General features: G+C 43.9%; 2 protein-coding genes across 2 annotated transcripts in view; one reads left to right on the top strand and one right to left on the bottom strand.

Moving 5' to 3' along the window:
- The window catches only part of LOC126007121 (monocyte to macrophage differentiation factor), a 225,214-nt gene that overhangs the window by 83,889 nt on the left and 120,948 nt on the right, over positions 1–20,377 (bottom strand). The window lies entirely within an intron of this gene.
- The window catches only part of GDPD1 (glycerophosphodiester phosphodiesterase domain containing 1), a 50,796-nt gene that overhangs the window by 18,623 nt on the left and 11,796 nt on the right, over positions 1–20,377 (top strand). The window contains exons 3-7 of the mRNA XM_049772483.1: positions 5,336–5,471; positions 12,741–12,786; positions 15,785–15,903; positions 16,416–16,505; positions 19,906–20,039. Coding sequence (XP_049628440.1) covers positions 5,336–5,471; positions 12,741–12,786; positions 15,785–15,903; positions 16,416–16,505; positions 19,906–20,039 — 525 coding nt within the window. The remainder of the gene's footprint in view (positions 1–5,335; positions 5,472–12,740; positions 12,787–15,784; positions 15,904–16,415; positions 16,506–19,905; positions 20,040–20,377) is intronic.

The following is a 20,377-nucleotide window of genomic DNA, read 5'->3' as shown; positions in this document are numbered from 1 at the left end:
CCGAGCGGTGGCGCAGGCAGTAGGGCGTTTGCCTTGCACATGCTAACCTAGGATGGACCTCAGTTCGATTCCTCAGCGGCCCATATGGTCCCCCTAGCCAGGGGCGATTTCTGAGCACATAGCCTGGAGAAACCCTTGAGTGTCACAGGGTGTGGCCCAAAAACCAAAAAAAAAAAAAAAAAAAAGAGGAGAAAAAAAAGAAGAGTGTTGATAGAAGACAGATGAGAGAGACAACTGCATTTATTGAAGCATGGAACTAAACACTAAGAAATTGCATTACACACACAAACACATACACACTTAGTTCTCTTCGCACACTCTTAAAGCCACTAACCCCTTGGGTATGTAAAATCTGTTTCTTAAGTGCTGATAGAACTGGATTATTAAGTCAGGCTGCCTTTGTAAATGCCCATAGGACAATTTGATCCCTATGGTATTAAACATGAATGGTAAGAGAAAGAAGCCAATTACATTAGCAATAGCAGGAAATATAGTTGGCATCGAGTCAAAGTACTTAATCAGTGACCTGATTCTCATGTTTTAGAATATTTTAATAAAAGTGTTAATTATCTCATCTATGAAATGGGAATAATAGAATTCTAAAGACCTCATCTATGAATAATAATGATAATTTTTAATGTGTGAGCAAAGGAAATTAACAAATGTTTTTTGGTTTGTTTCCGGCCACTCTTGGTATTGCTCAAGGGAATACTTCTGGCTTTATGCTCAGGGACCATGTGGTGGTGAGAATTAATTTCAGGGCTCCAGCATGCAAAGCATGCATTTCTGCCAATTTTGAGCTATCTCCATAACTCTAAATTATTTTTTTTCAAATTAAGGGATCATGAATTAACCATAGTATTTATTTATTTATTTATTTATTTATTTATTTATTTATTTATTTATTTATTTATTTATTGGTTTTTGGGTCACACCCAGCAGTGCTCAGGGAATACTCCTGGCTCCATGCTCAGAAATTGCTCCTGGCAGGCACGGGAGACCATATGGGACGCCAGGATTCGAACTGATGACTTTCTGCATGAAAGGCAAATGCCTTACCTCCATGCTATTTCTCTGGCCCTAACCATAGTATTTATTTTTTAATTTTGGGCTATACCTGGCAACTCTCAGTCAAGGTTTACTCCTGGCTCTGTTCTTAGGGATCACTCTTGGTGGGTCAAGTACCATATGTGGTACCAGGGATCAAACCTAATTGGTCATGTGCAAGTTAGGTGTATTATTGCTCTGGCCCCTTAAATATTTTTGTTTTGGTTTGGTTTGGTTTGGTTTGGTTAGAGGCTATACCTTGCTGTGCTCAGACTTATTCCTTCCTGGTTTTGTACTGAGGAATCACTCCTGGTGGGCTTGACGGATCATATGGAATGATGGAGATTGAATCTATGGCAAGGCAAAGGCCTTACCTGCTATACTGTCTCTCCAGCCCATGGAGATACACGACCCCCTTTTTTGTTTGTTTTTGTTTTTTTGTTTTTGGGTCACACCCGGCAGCACTCAGGGGTTACTTCTGGCTCTATGCTCAGAAATCGCTCCTGGCAGCCTCGGGGGACCATATGGGATGTCTGTATTCGAACCACCGTCCTTCTGCATGAAATGCAAAAGCCTTACCTCCATGCTATCTCTCTGGCTCTATTTGTTTTTGAGCAACACTTAATGGCACTCAGGGGTTACTCTTGGTTCTGTGCTCCAAAATCACTCCTTGCAGGCTTGGGGGACCATATGAGATGCTGGGAATTGAATCCAGGTCCGTCCAGGGTCAGCTGCGTGCAAGGCAAACACCCTACCGCTGTTCTGTCGCTCTGGCCCCAGATCCCCTTTAATATTTCATGTTTCCAAAGTACCAATAACCCTTCCCAACTGTCTCTGGGTCGATTCTCATTTGCCCTCCTTCTCCCTCAGTGCTCCTCTGACTACCCCCCTCCCCCACCTACTACCATTGCCCCAGATGGGTATACTGGTATACTCAGTTCTGTTGGCAGAATCTCAGGGTTTGTTTTCAGTGGCCATTGTCTGTTCCCTTGCTTTGCTTTCTTTATATCCATATGTGAGTGAGATCATTTAGTATTTAGTATTCACTATACTTGACATGACTTCTTGTTCCATCCAAGTTGTTTATTTTGAGAGTGAAGGGTGGGGAGATTTGGACCACACCCAGCAGTACTCAGGATTTATTCCTGGCTCTGTACTCAGGAATCCCTCTTGGCGATACTTGAGGGAATATGACATGCTGGATTGAACAAGGTTAGCCATGTGCTGGGCATGTGTCCTCATTGCTGTACTATTACTCCAACATCTGTTCTATCCAGCTGTAGTTTCATTTTTTCTTATAGCCACTGTCTGTTTAATCACTTTTTTTTTAAACCATTGCTATTTATATCACCATTTTGGGGTGAGGCAGGACATCCCAAGCAGTGCTCAGAGGATCCAGGGGCTATTCCCCATGAATGGTTCAAATGGAATATTGGTGCTGTGTGGGTCTCAGCAATGCTAGGGTTCACCGGGGCCATACTTGGTTATGAGGAGGCAGTGATGATTACAGGGCAACCTCCGGTGCTGGGGTGGGTATGTTGTGCTGGGTATCCAACCTAGGTCCTTGAGCATCAAAGCATAAACTCCTGCCTTTTGCGTTATCTCCTTGGCCTCTGTAATACTTTCTTTTTTAAAAATTAAAGAATATTTTTTGGGGGCCTCCCAAGTGCAGCTCAGGAATTAAAGCCCACTAGTGAGTTTCAGCCAGCCAGGTTGTTGTTTTAGTGCAAGGGCCTAAGAATGCAAAACTGCTCTGACTCCTCAATGCTGGGGATATCCAGACCACCTTGTGATGCTGGAGGCAGGGGGTCTTGTGATTGTTGGAGGCAGGGGGTCTTCAGAGCTGTACCTGGTGATGCTCAGAAAACCAAGTGGTGCTGTTGGGAGGATAGAGAGTTTAAGCCACACCTGATGGTGCTCGGATCACTCCTGCTGGTGTTTGGGGACCATATGTGGTGCCAGGATCAAACCAGGGTCAGCTACATGCAAGACAAGTGTCTTATCCTCTGTACTTCCTCTCCAGTCTACCCCTTTAATGTTTTTATTGACTTCTAATAGAGCTTACATATTATTAAATTCAGTACTTATTTATTTTGCTTTTGTTTTTGGGCCACATGAGTAGTAGGGGTTACTACTGGCTTTGCTCTCGGATCATTTCTGGTGGTGTTCGGGGGAATGTATGGAATGCTGGGACCAAACCTGGGTTGGCTGCATTCAAGGCAAATGCTCTATCCACAGTGCTATCACTCTAGTTTTAGATTTTTTGTGTGTGGGGGTCACACCTGGTGGTGCTCAGGAGTTACTCCTGGCTCTGCACTCAGAAGTCATTCCTGGGGGCCAGGTGGTGGCGCTAGAGGTAAGGTGTCTGCCTGCCTGCGCTAGCCTTGGACAGACCGCGGTTTGATCCCCTGGCGTCCCATATGGTCCCCCAAGCCAGAAGCGACTTCTGAGCGCATAGCCAGGAGTAACCCCTAAGCGTCACCGGGTGTGGCCCAAAAAACAAACAAACAAAAAAAAGAAGTCGCTCCTGGCAGGCTCAGGGGACCATATGGTATGCTGGGATTTCGATCGGGGTCCATCCTATGTTAGTTGCGTGCAAGGCAAATGGCTTATCACTACGCTATTGCCCTGGCCCCTAGCTCAAGATTTTTGTTTCGTTTTGGGGCCACATCTTGCAGTGCTCAGGGCTTACTCCTGGCTCTTATATGGGACACTGGGGAATGAATTTAGGTCAGCCATTGTGCAAGGCAAGCACCCTACCTGATGTTCTATTGCTCTGGCTCATCCAGAGTTAATATTTTTGTTTTGTTTTATTTTGTTTTGTTTTTGGGCCACACTCAGGGGTTACTTCCAGCTCTGCTCTCTGGGATCATTCATTTCTGGCAGTGCTTGGAGCACCATTTGAGATGCTCAGGATTGAACCTGAGTCTCCAGGTGCAGGAAAATCTCCTGTACTATCTCACCAGCTACCAAAGTACTGGCAGGCTCGGGGGACCATATGGGATGCCGGGATTCGAACCACCATCCTTCTGCATGCAAAGCAAATGCCCTACCTCCATGCTCTCTCTCCCCCAAAGTTAATTTAAAAAAAAATATTATTGTGGGGCTGGAGCGGTGGCACAGTGGTAGGGTGTCTGCCTTGCAAGCACTAACCTAGAATGGACCATGGTTTGATCCCCTGGCATCCCATATGGTCTCCCCAGCCAGGGGCAATTTCTGAGTGCATAGCCAGGAGTAACCCCTGAATGTCACCAGGTGTGGCCAAAAAACCAAAAAAAAAAAAATTGTGCTGGATATATGGCTTATTCCTTTCCAATTTGGACTCCCTTATGGTTTTCTCTTTTTTGGTACCTGTGATGCCAGGAATACTAGGATCCCATATCCTCACTCAGATAAGTCTTACAACTTTGCCACCTAGAAGTTTCACATCAGTTAAGTCAAAATGGATGAGAGTATTGAGGAGAAATTGTATTGTTATGGTTTTTTTGCTATTTCCCATTGTAACTACTACTACTACTACTACTACTACTACTACTACTACTACTACTACTTCTTCTTCTTCTTCTTCTTCTTCCTATTTCCCATTGTAACTACTACTACTACTACTACTACTACTTCTTCTTCTTCTTCCTCCTCCTCCTCCTTCTTTCTTCTTCTTTTTTTTTTTTTTTTTTTTTTTTTGGTTTTTGGGCCACACCCGGTGATGCTCAGGGGTTGCTCCTGGCTATGCACTCAGAAATCACTCCTGGCTTGGGGGACCATATGGGATGCTGGGAGTTCGAACTGTGGTCCCTCCTAGTCTTGTGCCACCACTCCAGCCCCTCCCATTGTAATTTCTAATTTTTATAGCTGATGCGTTTGGGGTGAGGGTTTGGTTTTTGGGTCACACCCGGCAGTGCTCAGGGGTTATTCCTGGGTCTACACTCAGAAATTGCTCCTTGCAGTCTTAGGGGACCATATGGGATGCCAGAACCTGAACCACCGTCCTTCTGCATGCAAGGCAAATGCCCTACCTCCATGCTACTCTCTGGCCCTGAGCTGATGCAATTTTAAAGTATTTTCTTTTTCTTTTTTTTTGGGGGGGGGCACATCCAGTGACACTCAGGGGTTACTCCTGACTATATCCTCAGAAATCACTCCTGGCTCAAAGGACCATAAGGGATGCCAGGGATCGAATCACAGTCCGTCCTGGATCAGCTATGTTCAAGGCAAACATCCTGCTGTGCTCTCACTTCAGCCCTTTAAAGTATTTTCTTATTTCAGAATGTTTTCCTTTGCTTTTCTTTAGTGCAGTTGCACTTGGAACTGATATGCTGGAGTTGGACTGCCACATCACCAAAGATGAGCAAGTTGTAGTATCACATGATGAGAATCTGAAGAGATCAACTGGGGTCAATGTGAACGTCTCTGATCTCAAGTACTGTGTAAGTTACAAAAAACATAATATCTAATAGTCTCTGAGTTTTACATTTTTTTTCCCCCAGTGGGGCTAGTGTGTCATGGACCTAGTCTGAACACTTCAGACCACACCCAGCAGTTCTCAAGGGTTGCTCCTGGCAATGTTTGAGGCTTCCAAATCTCCTGTATGCAAATCATTAAGATACATACTACCCGGGCCTGGAGAGATAGCACAGCGGCATTTGCCTTGCAAGCAGCCGATGCAGGACCAAAGGTGGTTGGTTCGAATCCCGGTGTCCCATATGGTCCCCCGTGCCTGCCAGGAGCTATTTCTGAGCAGACAGCCAGGAGTAACCCCTGAGCACTGCCAGGTGTGGCCCAAAAACCAAAAACAAACAAACAAACAAACAAACATACTAGCCCTCCGAAGTATCTCCATTTAGTATCTCTAAAAAATTTTTAAAGCATTGGAGCTAGAGCCATAGCATAGTGGTAGGGTGTTTGCCTTGCACGAGGCTGACCCAGGACGGACCTTGGTTTGATTCTCTAGTGTTCCATATGGTCCCCCGAGCCTGCCAGGAGCTATTTTTGAGCACATAGCTACGAGTAACCCATGAGTATCACCAGATGTGGCCCAAAAACAAAAATTTTAAAACAATGCATATAGAGAAGGGCCAGAGTAATAGCATAGTGGGTAGGCCTTGCATGCTGTTCACCTGGATTCAATCCTTGGCATTCCTTAGTCCCCTGAACATTCCAGGAGTAATTTCTGAGCACAGAGCCAGGAATAATCCTTGAGTGCCACCAAGTGTGGCCCCAAAACAAAAAATAAATAAATAAGAGACAGAGACAGAAATAGTATAGCAGATATGGCACTTGACTTTGCATGACCAATCTATCACATGTCACCCCATATGGTCCCTGGAGCAACAACTATGTATGATCCCTGAATGAAGAGCCAGAAATAAGCCCTGAGTACTGCTAGATGTGGCCACCCACATTTTTTGGGGAAAACATTGAGTGTCAGATTGTGATTCTCTAAATAATAAATTATAGTGATAAAAATAATATGTGTCAAAAACTTAAAAACTATTCTGGGTTTTGGGGCCAGAGAGATAGCACAGTGGTAGGGCATTTTCCTTGCATGCAGCTGGCCCAGAACAGACTTGGGTTCTATTTTTGGCATCCCATATGGTCCCCAAGCCTGGCAGGAGTGACTTCTAAGTGCAGAGTCAGGAGTTGTCCCTAAATGCCACCAGAGGTGGCCCAAAAACCAAAAAATATCCAAACTATTCTTTTTTTTTTTTTTTTGAGGGGACACCCAGTGGTGCTTAGGACTTACTTCTGGTTCTGTACTCAAGGATTATTCCTGGCTATGCTTGGGCAACAATATAGGATGCTGAGGATTGCACCCATTTTGGCTTCATGTAAGACATTCACCCTGTCCCCTGTATTGTCTCTCTGGCAATATTGTCAATCTGTGTTGACTCCCAGTGATAATTTATACTAACTACATTTATTTATCAATGAATGGATGGATGTGAGGAAAATTTTGTTTGTTTGTTTGTTTGGTTTTTTGTTTTGGGGCCACACCCAGCAGTGCTCAGGAGTTACTCGTGCCTCTGCACTCAGAAATTGCTCCTGGCAGGCTCAGGGAACCATATGGGACGAACCCAGATGTGCAAGACAAATGCCCTACTGTTCTGTGCTATCGCTCTGTCCTCGATTTTATAAATACTTTTTTTTATAAAATGACCTAGTCTTCAAGTGTAAAACTGTTGGAATTCAATTTATGAAGTGTTTTATAATTTTTCTGTTTTATTTTAGGACCACACCCAGCAGAGCTCAAGACTTTCTTCTGGCTCTGCACTAAGGGATCACTCCTGGCAGGGTTCAAGGAGCACTATATGCCGTGCCAGGGATTTGAACTAGGATTGACTGTGTGCAAGGAAAATGCCTTACAGCAGGGGTCTCAAACTCAATTTACCTGGGGGCCGCAGGAGGCAAAGTCGGGGTGAGGCAGGGCCGCATAAGGGATTTCACTTACCGAATATTCGCAATAAAAAGTTGCATTAGTAAGAAAAAAAGTCGCAAAAAATTGCATTAAACATTTGCATATCCCAAACAGAACTGCTCGGGGTATGAGAATGTTTAATGCGATTTTTTTTCTTACTAATGCGATTTTTATTGCGATTATTCGGTAAGCGAATAATCGCGAATACTGCGATATTTGAAGGCTGGCTGCAGGCCACAAAATGTTGTACAGAGGGCCTCGAGTTTGAGACGCCTGCCTTACACTGTATCTTTTCTCCAGCCTATTCTATAATGTATTTGATTTAGAATAATATTTTTTTCTTTTTTTTTTTTTTTTTGGTTTTTGGGCCACACCTGGTGCTCAGGGGTTACTCCTGGCTATCTGCTCAGAAATAGCTCCTGGCAGGCACGGGGACCATATGGGATGTGGGATTTGAACCAACCACCTTAGGTCCTGGATCGGATGCTTGCAAGGCAAACACCACTGTGCTATTTCTCCAGCCCCTCATTAAGAGTAATTTATGCACCAAACTTATTCTTCAATTATAAATATAACAGTTTCCTTAAAATGTGTTAATTTTGAGCCAGAGAGATAGCAGGTGTTTGCCTTGCATGCAGCTGACCCAGAAGGTACCTGGTTAGATTCTCGGCATCCCATATGGTCCCCAGGCTGCTGGGGACGATTTCTGAGTGCAGAAGCCAGGAGTAATCCCTGAGTGCCGCTGGGTGTGGCCCAAAAACCAACCAATTAATCAATCAATCAAAGTTTAAAAATGCCCTACCAGTTGCGCCACCACTCTGGCCTCATCATAAAAAAAAAAAAAGATAAAATGTGTTAAATTTAGGGGCCGGGCGGTGGCGCTGGAGGTAAGGTGCCTGCCTTACCTGCGCTAGCCTAGGAGACAGACCGCGGTTCGATCCCCCGGCGTCCCATATGGTCCCCCAAGCCAGGAGCGACTTCTGAGCGCATAGCCAGGAGTAACCCCTGCGCGTTACCGGGTGTGGCCCAAAAACAAAAAAAAAAAAAAAAAATGTGTTAATTTTAGGGGAAAGGAGAGTGCTCAAAGGGCTAATGCTCATTCTCTACCTGGAGGCCTGGAGTAACCTCTGCAATGCCTTTGTCTTACATGTGTCAGGTCCTGGAGTTGATTTTTTTTTTTTTTTTTTTTTTTTTTTTTTTTTTTTTTGGTTTTTGGGCCACACCCGGTAACGCTCAGGGGTTACTCCTGGCTATGTGCTCAGAAATCGCCCCTGGCTTGGGGGGACCATATGGGACGCCGGGGGATCGAACCGTGGTCCTTCCTTGGCTAGCGCTTGCAAGGCAGACACCTTACCTCCAGCGCCACCTACCCGGCCCCTGGAGTTGATTTTTTTTAACACTACTTCCCCCCCCCCCCCCCATGTTGATTCTTGATACCATGAAGTAAAGTGATTAAAATTTAAAAACCCATCCATTCAACAGAATGATTAAAGGCATTTAACATGTTTATAAAAAAGTAAGGATAGACTATGAAAAGACTATTTTGTTTGTTTGTTTGTTTTTGGGCCATAGCCGGCTGCGCTCGGGTCACTCCTTGCTCTGCTCAGAAGCTCTGGGATCCTGGCAGGTTCAGGCTCGTGGGACTATATGGGATGCCAGGAATCGAATCCTGGTCCCTCCCAGGTCAGCCATGTGCAAGGCAAATGCCCTCCCTCTGTGCTATCACTCTGGCCCCTGAAAAGACTATTTCTATGATTCATATCATGTGACATACTACAGAAGGCAAAACAATGGGAACAGTAAAATGACCAGTATTTTCTTTTTTTTTTTTGGGGGGGGGTTGTTTATTGGGTCACACGCTCAGGAGTTACTTCTGGCTCTATGCTCAGGAATTGCTCCTGGCTGGCTCAGAGGATCATATGGGATGCTGGGATTTGAACCACCGTCCTTCTGCTTCTTTTTGTTTTTGTTTTGTTTTGTTTTGGGGCCACACCCAGTGGTGCTCAGGGGTTACTCCTGGCTGTCTGCTCAGAAATAGCTCCTGGCAGGCATGGGGGACCATATGGGACACCGGGATTCGAACCAACCACCTTTGGTCCTGGATCGGCTGCTTGCAAGGCAAACACCACTGTGCTATCTCTCCGGGCCCATGTCCTTCTGCTTCTAAGGCAAATGCCCTACCACTGTGATATCTCTCCGGCCCAATCAGTATTTTCTGGGGAGTCAGGGCTTTAGGAAGGAGGAATTCTCAGGTCATTGAAATTATTATGCATGATGCTGTAATTGTGGATATATGTCTATATATTTTTCAAAATCCACAGAATATACAATATCAATAGTAAAACCAAAAGGCAAACTTATGAGTTTCTGTATAATGATGTATATGCATTACTTATAACAAATACACCAATTGTAGCTTGTCAAAAGCAGGATGAGGCTATGTCTGTGGGTCAGAGGGTATATGGAAATTCTGAATTGTCTGCTTAATTTTGCTGTAAGCCTATAATAGTAATAGTAATAGACTAAGTAGGACCTGGAGTAATATTACAGTGGTAAGGCACTTGGCTTGCAAATGGCTGACCTTGATTCAATTCAATTCAATTCCTGGGATTACATATGGTCCCCAGAGCAGTTTTGGGAGTGATCCCTAAACATAGAGTACTCTCTGAGCACTGTTAGGTGTGATCTCGAAACAATAAAAGAAAAAGAAAAGGGGGGCCAAAGAGATAGCACAGCGTTAAGGCATTACCTTGCATGTGGCTGACCCAGGACGGACCTGGTTCCATTCCCGGCATCCCATATGGTCCCCCGAGCTTGCCAGGGAGTAATTTCTGAGCACAGAGCTAGGAGCATCACCGGGTGAGGCCCAAAAACCAATAAATAAATAAATAAATAAATAAATAAATAAATAAATAAACTGCTAAAAAAAGAGAAAAAGGGGGCCAGGTAGGTGGCGCTGGAGGTAAGGTGTCTGCCTTGCAAGCGCTAGCCAAGGAAGGACCTTGGTTCGATCCCCCGGCGTCCCATATGGTCCCCCCAAGCCAGGGGCGATTTCTGAGCACATAGCCAGGAGTAACCCCTGAGCGTCAAACGGGTGTGGCCCAAAAAACCAAAAAAAAAAAAAAAGAGAGAAAAAGGAAAGGGGGTGGAGGTTGGAGAGATCATTCAGGAGATAAGATGCCTTTGAGGGCCCGGAGAGATAGCACAGCGGTGTTTGCCTTGCAAGCAGCCGATCCAGGACCTAAGGTGGTTGGTTCGAATCCCGGTGTCCCATAGGTCCCCCGTGCCTGCCAGGAGCTATTTCTGAGCAGATAGCCAGGAGTAACCCCTGAGCGCCGCCGGGTGTGGCCCAAAAACCAAACCAAAAAAAAAAAAAAAAGATGCCTTTGTAAGGCGACATGACTGAATTCTTGAATGTCATGAATTGACATGAATGACCATGAATCTCTGACTTGAATCCTTTACACACTTAAGGTCTCCTGAATACTATCATATATGGTCCTGAAAGCACCTAAAATAAAACTAAATTAAAAATACTGACTAGTAGGAGTAAAGGAGAAAGCCCCAAAGGGCTGGAGTGTGTGTTCTATATGAGGGAGTTTCCGACTCTGCAGTGCTTCTTGCAGGACTTTTGAACACCAACTAAGAGCACAAGCAAGAACAAAATGACACTGAAAAAAAAGTCCAATGGGATGGAGGATAGTATAGCAAGCAGGCAGGGCATGTGGCTTGCACCTGGCTAATCTAAGTTCAATCTTGGTTCATCACATATAATTCCCTGACCATTATCTGGAATGTTCCCTGAGCACAGATCCAGGACTAAACCCTGGGCACTGCCGTGTCTGACCCTAAAACAAAACAAAAACCAAAAAGGATATGGGAACATATATGTTGTTATAATGCTCAAGTGTTCAAGGTATAATATAAGTCATTGAGATCACAAATCTCCATGTAAAAAACCTGGAGCTAGGGTCACCCACAGTTATAGCAGAGTAAGTAGGGCATTTGCCTTGCATGCAGTCGACCTGGATTCAATCTCTAACATCACGTAAGGTCCCCTGAGTTTGAAAGGCATAATTTCTGAGTCCAAAGCCAGGAGTGACCCTGAAGTGCCACCAAGTGTGGCCCCAAACCCCCCCAAAAAAATGGAGAATTGGGGTCGGAGCAGTGGTGCAAGCGATAAGGTGTCTGCCTTGCATGCGTTAGCCTAGAATGGACCATGGTTCTATCCCCCAGCGTCCCATATGGTCTCCCAAGCCAGGAATGATTTCTGAGCGCATATTCAGGAGTAATCCCTGAGTGTCAACAGGTGTGGCCCCCCAAAAAATATGGAGAATAAATAGTATATACTGTTAACCTAAGATTTTTTTGTTTGTTTGTTTTTGTTTTTGGGTCACACCCGGTGTTGCTCAGGGGTTACTCCTGGCTGTCTGCTCAGAAATAGCTCCTGGCAGGCACGGGGGACCATATGGGACACCGGGATTCGAACCAACCACCTTTGGTCCTGGATAGGCTGCTTGCAAGGCAAATGCCGCTGTGCTATCTCTCCGGGCCCTAAGGTGATTTTAAGGTGATTTAAGGTGATTTAAAGGTGATTTAAGGTGATTAAAGCAATCATTTTTTTCTCTTCCATTATTAGTATTTACTACAATTACTTTTCTTTCTTTTTTCTGGTTTTTGGGTCACACCCGGCAGTGCTCAGGGGTTACTCCAGACTCTATACTTAGAAATCACTCCTGGCAGGCTTAGGGGACCATATAGATTGATGCCTGGATTTGAACCACTGTCCTTCTGCATGTAGGGCAAACGCTCTACCTCCATGCTATCTCTCTGACCCACAATTTTCTATAGGCCAAACGTATTAATTTCTTTTTTTTTTTTTTGGTTTTGGGCCACACCCGTTTGACGCTCAGGGGTTACTCCTGGCTATGTGCTCAGAAATCGCCCCTGGCTTGGGGGGACCATATGGGGCGCCGGGGGATCGAACCGCGGTCCTTCCTTGGCTAGCGCTTGCAAGGCAGACACCTTACCTCCAGCGCCACCTACCCGGCCCCCAAACGTATTAATTTCAATTTCTGTGTTTTAGAGAGAGATAGTATAGAGACTAGGACACTTACTCTGTACTTGGCCAACCTGTATTTGATCCTTAGCACCCCATATGATCTTTCAAGCTCTGTCAGGAGTAAGCCCTAAGCACTGCTGGGTGTGCCCCCACTCAACAAAAAAGATACTGAAAACTTTTTAGATTCTGTGAGTTGACTTTTATTTCTCTCTTTTAAAGGAACTTCCATCATACCTTAGAACACTGGATGTCACATTTCAAAGAGGTAAATATTTCCTATTTGCAACTTATATACATTATAATATATTCATTTATGTTGAGAATTATTTATATAATATATGTGAAATATATATTTCATGTTTTGTCCTATACTACCTTAATAAAGTCATAATATTTTTATTTGGCGATGCTCAGGGGTTACTCCTGGTTCTGCACTCAGGCATCACTCCTAGCAGTGCTTGGAGGACCACATGAGATGCTGAGAATTGAACCTGGTGTGACAGTTTTCAGCTATTCTATTCGCTGTACTATCTCTCGGTTCTTAATTCATAAATTTTTTTTTTTTTTTTGGTTTTTGGGCCATACCTGTTTGACGCTCAGGGGTTACTCCTGGCTATGAGCTCAGAAATCGCTCCTGGCTTGGGGGGGGGGACCATATGGGACGCCGGGGGCTCGAACCACGGTCCGTCCTACGCTAGCGCTTGCAAGGCAGACACCTTACCTCTAGCGCCACCTTCCCAGCCCCAATTCATAAAATTTTTAAGGTAACTAGACCTTTGAGACCATTAATGCTATCATATCATCTTGGGTTGATAAAGAAACATGTAAATAATTTTTTTTTTTTTGGGCCACATCCATTGACACTCAGGGGTTACTCCTGCCTAAGTGCTCAGAAATCGCTCCTGGCTTGGGGGGAACCATATGAGACGCTGGGGGATCGAACCACGGTCCATCCTAGGCTAGTGCTTGCAAGGCAGATGCCTGCCTTACCTCTAGCACCACTGCTCCAGCCCCTTTGTAAATAAATTTGATTGAGGTCATTTAACAAGTGCCTTACACTCTTTGCTCTCTCCAGCTCTTATTGTATTTATCTAATGGAAGAAATTTAGAGATAAGTATCTCAAAGGGTGATTAGTACCTGGCCTAATTTGGGGGGTGGTGAAGTAAGATAGTTTTTATTGAAGCTTAATTAGAAAGCAGTGAGGGGAAGAGAAGTATGTGCTTCTTCAGAGTGGAAATAATCAAGATAGAAACTGAGACAAGCAAGCCAGATACAGATACATGTGTAAGGGAGAACACGGGCTTAAAGAGCAAGCAATAGGCTTAACTATTAGCAATTAAAAAAAAAGCAATAACTTTTCAAAATGACAGGCAAAAGATAAGGACTTTATTTCTAGGGTTGCAAATTATGGGAAGGGAATTATAATGGGGAAATAAGTAAGGGACTGATGAATTAATAGTTTGTTGTCTAGAATGCTCTGGTTCTTTCTCACAGCTAAAGGTCTACAGTTGTTGGTAATCAGTTTCTGTACAAACAAGTCTTGTTTTCAACCACATGGAGAAAGACAGAGAGCTTTTGTTGTAAGGACTCTTTTTGGTTGCTTTCAGTTAAAAATAAACCTAATGCCAAATGTAATCTTTGGGTGGCAAAATCCTGCCAGCCTTGAAGAGAATTATTTATTAAATTAAAACATTGTTGTAGGGCTACTCAATAGAATATTATATATATTTTGGAAGAAGGGAGTTTGTTGGACCACACATAGTGTTACCGTAGCTTTGGCCTAGGGATCCACATGTGGTGCTGGCAGTCAGATTGGGGTAAGTTTCATATGAGGCAAGCACCTTAAATTAACCCCGTATCTCTCTAGTCAAATGTAATATTTTAAAAACTTTAAAAATAATAATTATTATCTATTTTTGGGATAATTCCAGTTGCCATTTTGTTATAACGAGAAGCATTATGAAGTAAATTTGTACCTGCTAAGGAGAACAGGCTTGGGAACTGGATGTGAAACTAGGAACATTGGATGGAGAGAAGACCACACTGATGGTGGGATTGGTGTTGGAATATCACATGCCTGAATAACTGTTATGACCAACTTTGTAAATCATAGTGTTACAATAAAAATATAGTTATGAAATAAGATTAGTGGCTTATGTGAATGCCACTATGGTTATGATATACTATTATTTTATAAGATATTATTGGGGAATCAGGGTACAGAGTGCACAGATCTCCATTATTTCTTACAATCACAGATGGATTATGGCAGACCTGAAAATAATCAGTTTATTAAAAATAATTCAAGTCATAATTAGAAATATAGTGTGTTAACTTGAAATTGTTTTCATTTAGTTAAAATGATCAGATTAGGGCTGTAAAGAGTACAACAAGCAGGACGCTTACATGGCCAACCTCCGTTTTGATCCCCAGCACCACCTATGGTCCCTGAGATCTTCCAGGGATGAATCTGAGCACAGACCCAGGAGTAAAACCTTAGCACTGCTGGATGTGGTCCTAAACCTTCCCCACCCTCAAATACAAATAAAACCAATTAGGTTAAGGAGCCAGAAAACTAGTCCAACAGACTGGCGTGCTTTGCATGACGAGGTCCTGGTTTGATATAAAGCACTCCATGTTTCTCTAAGCACTTCCAAAAGAAACTTCACAGCAGTGAGCTGGGAATAGTGCCCGAGCACTGCAGAATGTGGCCCGAAGAGATCAGCTTAAAATCTTTAGTGGGCCAAGAATATAACTCAGGGGGCCGGGAAGGTGGCGCTAGAGGTAAGGTGTCTGCCTTGCAAGCGCTAGCATAGGACGGACAGTGGTTCGATCCCCCGGCGTCCCATATGGTCCCCTCAAGCCAGGGGCTATTTCTGAGCACATAGCCAGGAGTAACCCCTGAGCGTCAAACGGGTGTGGCCCAAAAACCCAAAAAAAAAAAAAAAAAAAAAAAAAAAAGAATATAACTCAGTGTTAGGGTAATTGCCTTGAATGGGTGAGGCTCTGGGTTCATTTTCTGGTACTATCCATGCTGCTAAAGCTAAAATCTCTAGCTATCCTTTAACCATATTAGCTTATGCATAGGACAAAATAGTAGCGCTTAAGGTTATATATAAATTGTTGGATTTTAAGATTATGTTTTCCTTTATACTTGTCATTCCTTTTGAATACCCTGTTTAGTATAAATACCCTATTTCCTTCATAATGGAAATGTAACATGTGCCTTCCAAATACACACTTAAAAATCTTGCCTTCTCAGCATGCCAATGTGAAGGAGAAGATAACCAAATTCCCTTACTGAAGGATGTTTTTGAAGCTTTTCCGAACACTCCCATTAACATCGATATCAAAGTGAATAACAGAGTGCTGATCAAGAAGGTACTAAGGCATTGCTTCCTGAGTGTGCTGCGTCCCATTCCAAAGACTGACTAAGGTGCAGTAGGTGACCGCATAGCTTTATAATGTTCACAGAAATGTGACATTTTAGGGGACAGTAAGTTTTAGAGTGCACTGTGGTAAGTAATTTATGTAGGAAAGGCTGTTCTCAGAGTAAAGTTGCCATGTCTCTCATGGATATAAGTGGATGATATCATTGAATAGAATGGATATAATTTGTGGTCTCCAAACTAGTTATAACTATCTATAACTAAGCTATAACTAACTTCTGGCTTAGCTTTCTTCCTGCTACTTTTAGCTAGTTGATGTCAGATTAATAAATGGTTGTATTCTGCTAGATAGATGATATATTAACTTGTAAATAATATCTTAATATTTTGTAAATATGACTGAATTTTTATGTCAAGCTCTTTCAACATGTACTAGTCAAGCACTTTTCATGTGAGTGGATTTATAAAAGACACAAGTATAAAATTTTGAATTTTCACCTGTAGGTTTCAGAACTGGTGAAGCAGTACAAACGAGAACACATAACAGTGTGGGGTAATGCCAGTTATGAAATTGTAGAAAAGTGCTATAAAGAGGTAAGCATCAAAATGGTATAAAATTATCTATTTGTGTTATTATATAATATGTTATTATAGTAGTATTCTTATAATATGAGGGTCATACCCAGTAGTGTGCTGCAGACCATACATAATGGAGTTTAAATTTGGGTCATAGGGCTGTTTCACTGAGGATCAAACTGAGGACCAAATCTTATGCACAGCATATGTTCTACTCCTTGGAACTATCTCCCTGATGTTACAGTAATTATTTTATTCTATTTTATGAATTTTTGTTTTGTTTGAGGTCACAACTAGTGGTTATTGGGGACTACTTCTGTCTCTGCTCAGTCAGGGTTTGCTCCTGGTGATAGACAGGTCTCCTACATGCAAAATATTTGCTCACCCTTTTGAGTTATCTCTATCCCTAGATTAAGCAAGTGCTTAATCTATCTATCTCTTTGACCTCTAAAATAGTTTTTTTTTAAGGACCTGGCAGCTGAAGTGTACCCAGAAACAAATAGACAATAAAGAACTTGGGGGCCCGGAGAGATAGCACAGCGGTGTTTGCCTTGCAAGCAGCCGATCCAGGACCAAAGGTGGTTGGTTCGAGTCCCGGTGTCCCATATGGTCCCCCGTGCCTGCCAGGAGCTATTTCTGAGCAGACAGCCAGGAGTAACCCCTGAGCACCATTGGGTGTGACCAAAGAAAGACAAAACAAAACAAAAAAAAGAACTTGGGATATGCTTAGCAATGGAGCACTACCTTGTATGTCTGAGACCCTGGGTTCAATCCTGGCAGTGGAGAAAAAGAAAGTGGGGGCGAGGGGGCCGAGCAATAGCACAGCAGGTAGGGCATCTGTCTTGCATGTGGCTGACTCAGGTTCAATCCCCAGCATACTATATGTCAGGAGTAGTTTCTGAGTGTTGAGCCAGGAGTAACCCCTGAGTGCCAGAGTATGGCTCAAAAGCACATGAAAAAGGAGGGAGGAGGGGCCGGGCGGTGGCGCTGGAGGTAAGGTGCCTGCCTTGCCTGCGCTAGCCTAGGACGGACCGAGGTTCGATCCCCCGGCGTCCCATATGGTCCCCCAAGAAGCCAGGAGCAACTTCTGAGCGCATAGCCAGGAGTAACCCCTGAGCGTCACAGGGTGTGGCCCAAAAACCAAAAAAAAAAAAAAGAAAGAAAAAGGAGGGAGGAGAAGGAAGGAAGGAAGAATGGAAGGGAGGGAGGGAGGTGGAAGAGGAGGGAGAAAAGTTGTAAAAATGCCTTTAATTCCAGAGAAGAAACTTTTTAGTGAGTGGGAGGGTAGAATTTCTGCTCATAACCTGTAGTACTCAGGGGACCTCTGGCGATTCACTGGTATCATTTAGTGCTGGCAATTGAACCTGGGCTCCAGGTTGGCTGTGTTCAAGGCAAACATCCTACAATACTATTACTCCAGCCACCAGATCATCATTTTTTTTTTTTTTGCATTTGGACCACACCCAGTAATGCTCAAAGGTTACTCCTGGCTCTGCACTCAGAAAACATTCCTGTCAAGCGTGGGGGGCTATATGGGATGCTAGGGATTAAACCCAGGTTGGCTGCATGCAAAGCAAATTCCTTACTCACTGTGCTAGCACAAAGGCCCCACTTCATCTTTTTTATTTATTTATTTATTTATTTATTTATTTATTTATTTATTTATTGTTTTGGGCCACACCTATTGGCTATATACTCAGAAATCACTCCTGGCTTGATGAAACCATATGGGACACTGGGGGATCGAACTGCAATCCATCCTAGGCTAGTGCTTGCAAGGTAGATGCCTTACCTCTAGTGCCACCACTCCTGTCCCTTCATCTTTTTTTTTGTTTGTTTGGTTTTGTTTTTTGGGCCACACCCGATGTTGCTCAGGGGTTACTCCTGGCTGTCTGCTCAGAAATAGCTCCTGGCAGGCACAGGGGACCATATGGGACACCAGGATTCAAACTAACCACCTTTGGTCCTGGATCGGCTGCTTGCAAGGCAAACACCGCTGTGCTATCTCTCCGGGCCCTCATCTACATTTTTTTTTTTTTTTTGTGGTTTTTGGGTCACACCCGGCAGTGCTCAGGGGTTACTCCTGGCTCCATGCTCAGAAATTGCTCCTAGCAGGCACGGGGGACCATATGGGACGCTGGGATTCGAACCGATGACCTCTTGCATGAAAGGCAAACGCCTTACCTCCATGTTATCTCTCCAGCCCCTCATCTACATTTTTTTTTTTTTTTTTTTTTTTGGTTTTTGGGCCACACCCGGTAACGCGCAGGGGTTACTCCTGGCTATGCGCTCAGAAGTCGCTCCTGGCTTGGGGGACCATATGGGACGCCGGGGGATCGAACCGCGGTCCGTCTCCTAGGCTAGCGCAGGTAAGGCAGGCACCTTACCTCCAGCGCCACCGCCCAGCCCCCCTCATCTACATTTTTAATGATATTTATTTATTTGTTTTTGGGCCACAGTCAGAGGTGCTCAATGACTATGTTGAGCATGCTGTTTGGAGATCACTCCCGGAGGTTCTCAGGGAACAGTATGGTGCTAGCCCTCAAACCAGGCCTTTGGTATACAGAGCTTGTGCATCCCTATTGTCCTTTATATGTGGATACTTATTTCTTTTTAAACTGGGAGAAAGGTTACTGATTTTTGGGAGGAGGACAGGGTCATCCCTGTGAATCTTCAGGGCTTACTCTTGACTGCATTCAGAAATCACTCTGGGTAGTGCTCAGGGAACCATGTGGGATGCCAAAGATCAAATTGGGTCAGCCTTGTGTAAGACTAAAGCTCCATATGCTGTCTTATCCTTCCAGGTCACTGAATATTTTATACCTTCATTTCTTTATCAGTTCTTTTGGATTTGGTATCCTCCGTGATAAGCATGTTCTAGTTCTTAGCCTAGTGATAATATTGAAGTAGTGTTATAAAAACAGTAATAAAGGGCCGGGTAGGTGGCGCTGGAGGTAAGGTGTCTGCCTTGCAAGCGCTAGCCAAGGAAGGACCGCGGTTCGATCCCCCGGCGTCCCATATGGTCCCCCCAAGCCAGGGGCGATTTCTGAGCACATAGCCAGGAGTAACCCCTGAGTGTCAAACGGGTGTGGCCCAAAAACCAAAAAAAAAAAAAAAAAAAAAAAAAAAAACAGTAATAAAAAGGGAATTTTAGTATTACCAGTGAATAGCCAGCTCCAGAATAAATCCTTATATGTTGTCCAGAACTCTTCCTTCCTTCCTCCCTCCCTCCCTTTCTTTCCTTTGCTCAAGGGACAAAATTTAGTGCTGGGGCCTCCTGTATGCCAACTTTATGCCCCAGCCTCTCAAAAAGTGATTTGTTTGGAAATTAACATTGATATTTCAGAGAGTACTTCAGTTTTTAAGTACTGTCAAAAGCTTTGTGAAATAATTCTCTTTATTTGTTTGTGTCTTTTAGAATTCAGATATTCCACTACTCTTCAGCCTACAGCGTGTTCTGCTTATTCTTGGTCTGTTCTTCACTGGCCTCTTGCCATTTGTGCCCATTCGAGAGCAGTTTTTTGAAATCCCAATGCCTTCTATAATGTTGAAGTAAGTGGTGATCCTTTTTTCATCATTTCTCAAATATACGGGCCGGAGATATTCCACAGTGGTAGGGCTTTTGCCTTGCACACAGCTGATCGAAGACAGATGGTGGTTTGAATCCTGGCATCCCATATGGTCCCCCAAGCCTGCCAGGAGTGATTTCTGAGAGCAGAATCAGGAGTAACCCCTGAGCACTGCCAGATGTGACCCAAAAAACAAAACAAAACAAAAAATACCCCTCATATAGGGGAATTACTGTATAAAGGCTCATATCAGTATGCACGCAGGGCCGGACTGACAGCACATACAGCAGTAGGGTGTTTGCCTTGCACACTGCTGACCCA

This window comes from Suncus etruscus, chromosome 1 (genome assembly GCF_024139225.1).
Source record: "Suncus etruscus isolate mSunEtr1 chromosome 1, mSunEtr1.pri.cur, whole genome shotgun sequence".
NCBI classification, from domain to species: domain Eukaryota; kingdom Metazoa; phylum Chordata; class Mammalia; order Eulipotyphla; family Soricidae; genus Suncus; species Suncus etruscus.
The sequence above is the reverse complement of the archived record's forward strand: the minus strand, read 5'-3'. Positions and strand labels throughout refer to the sequence as shown.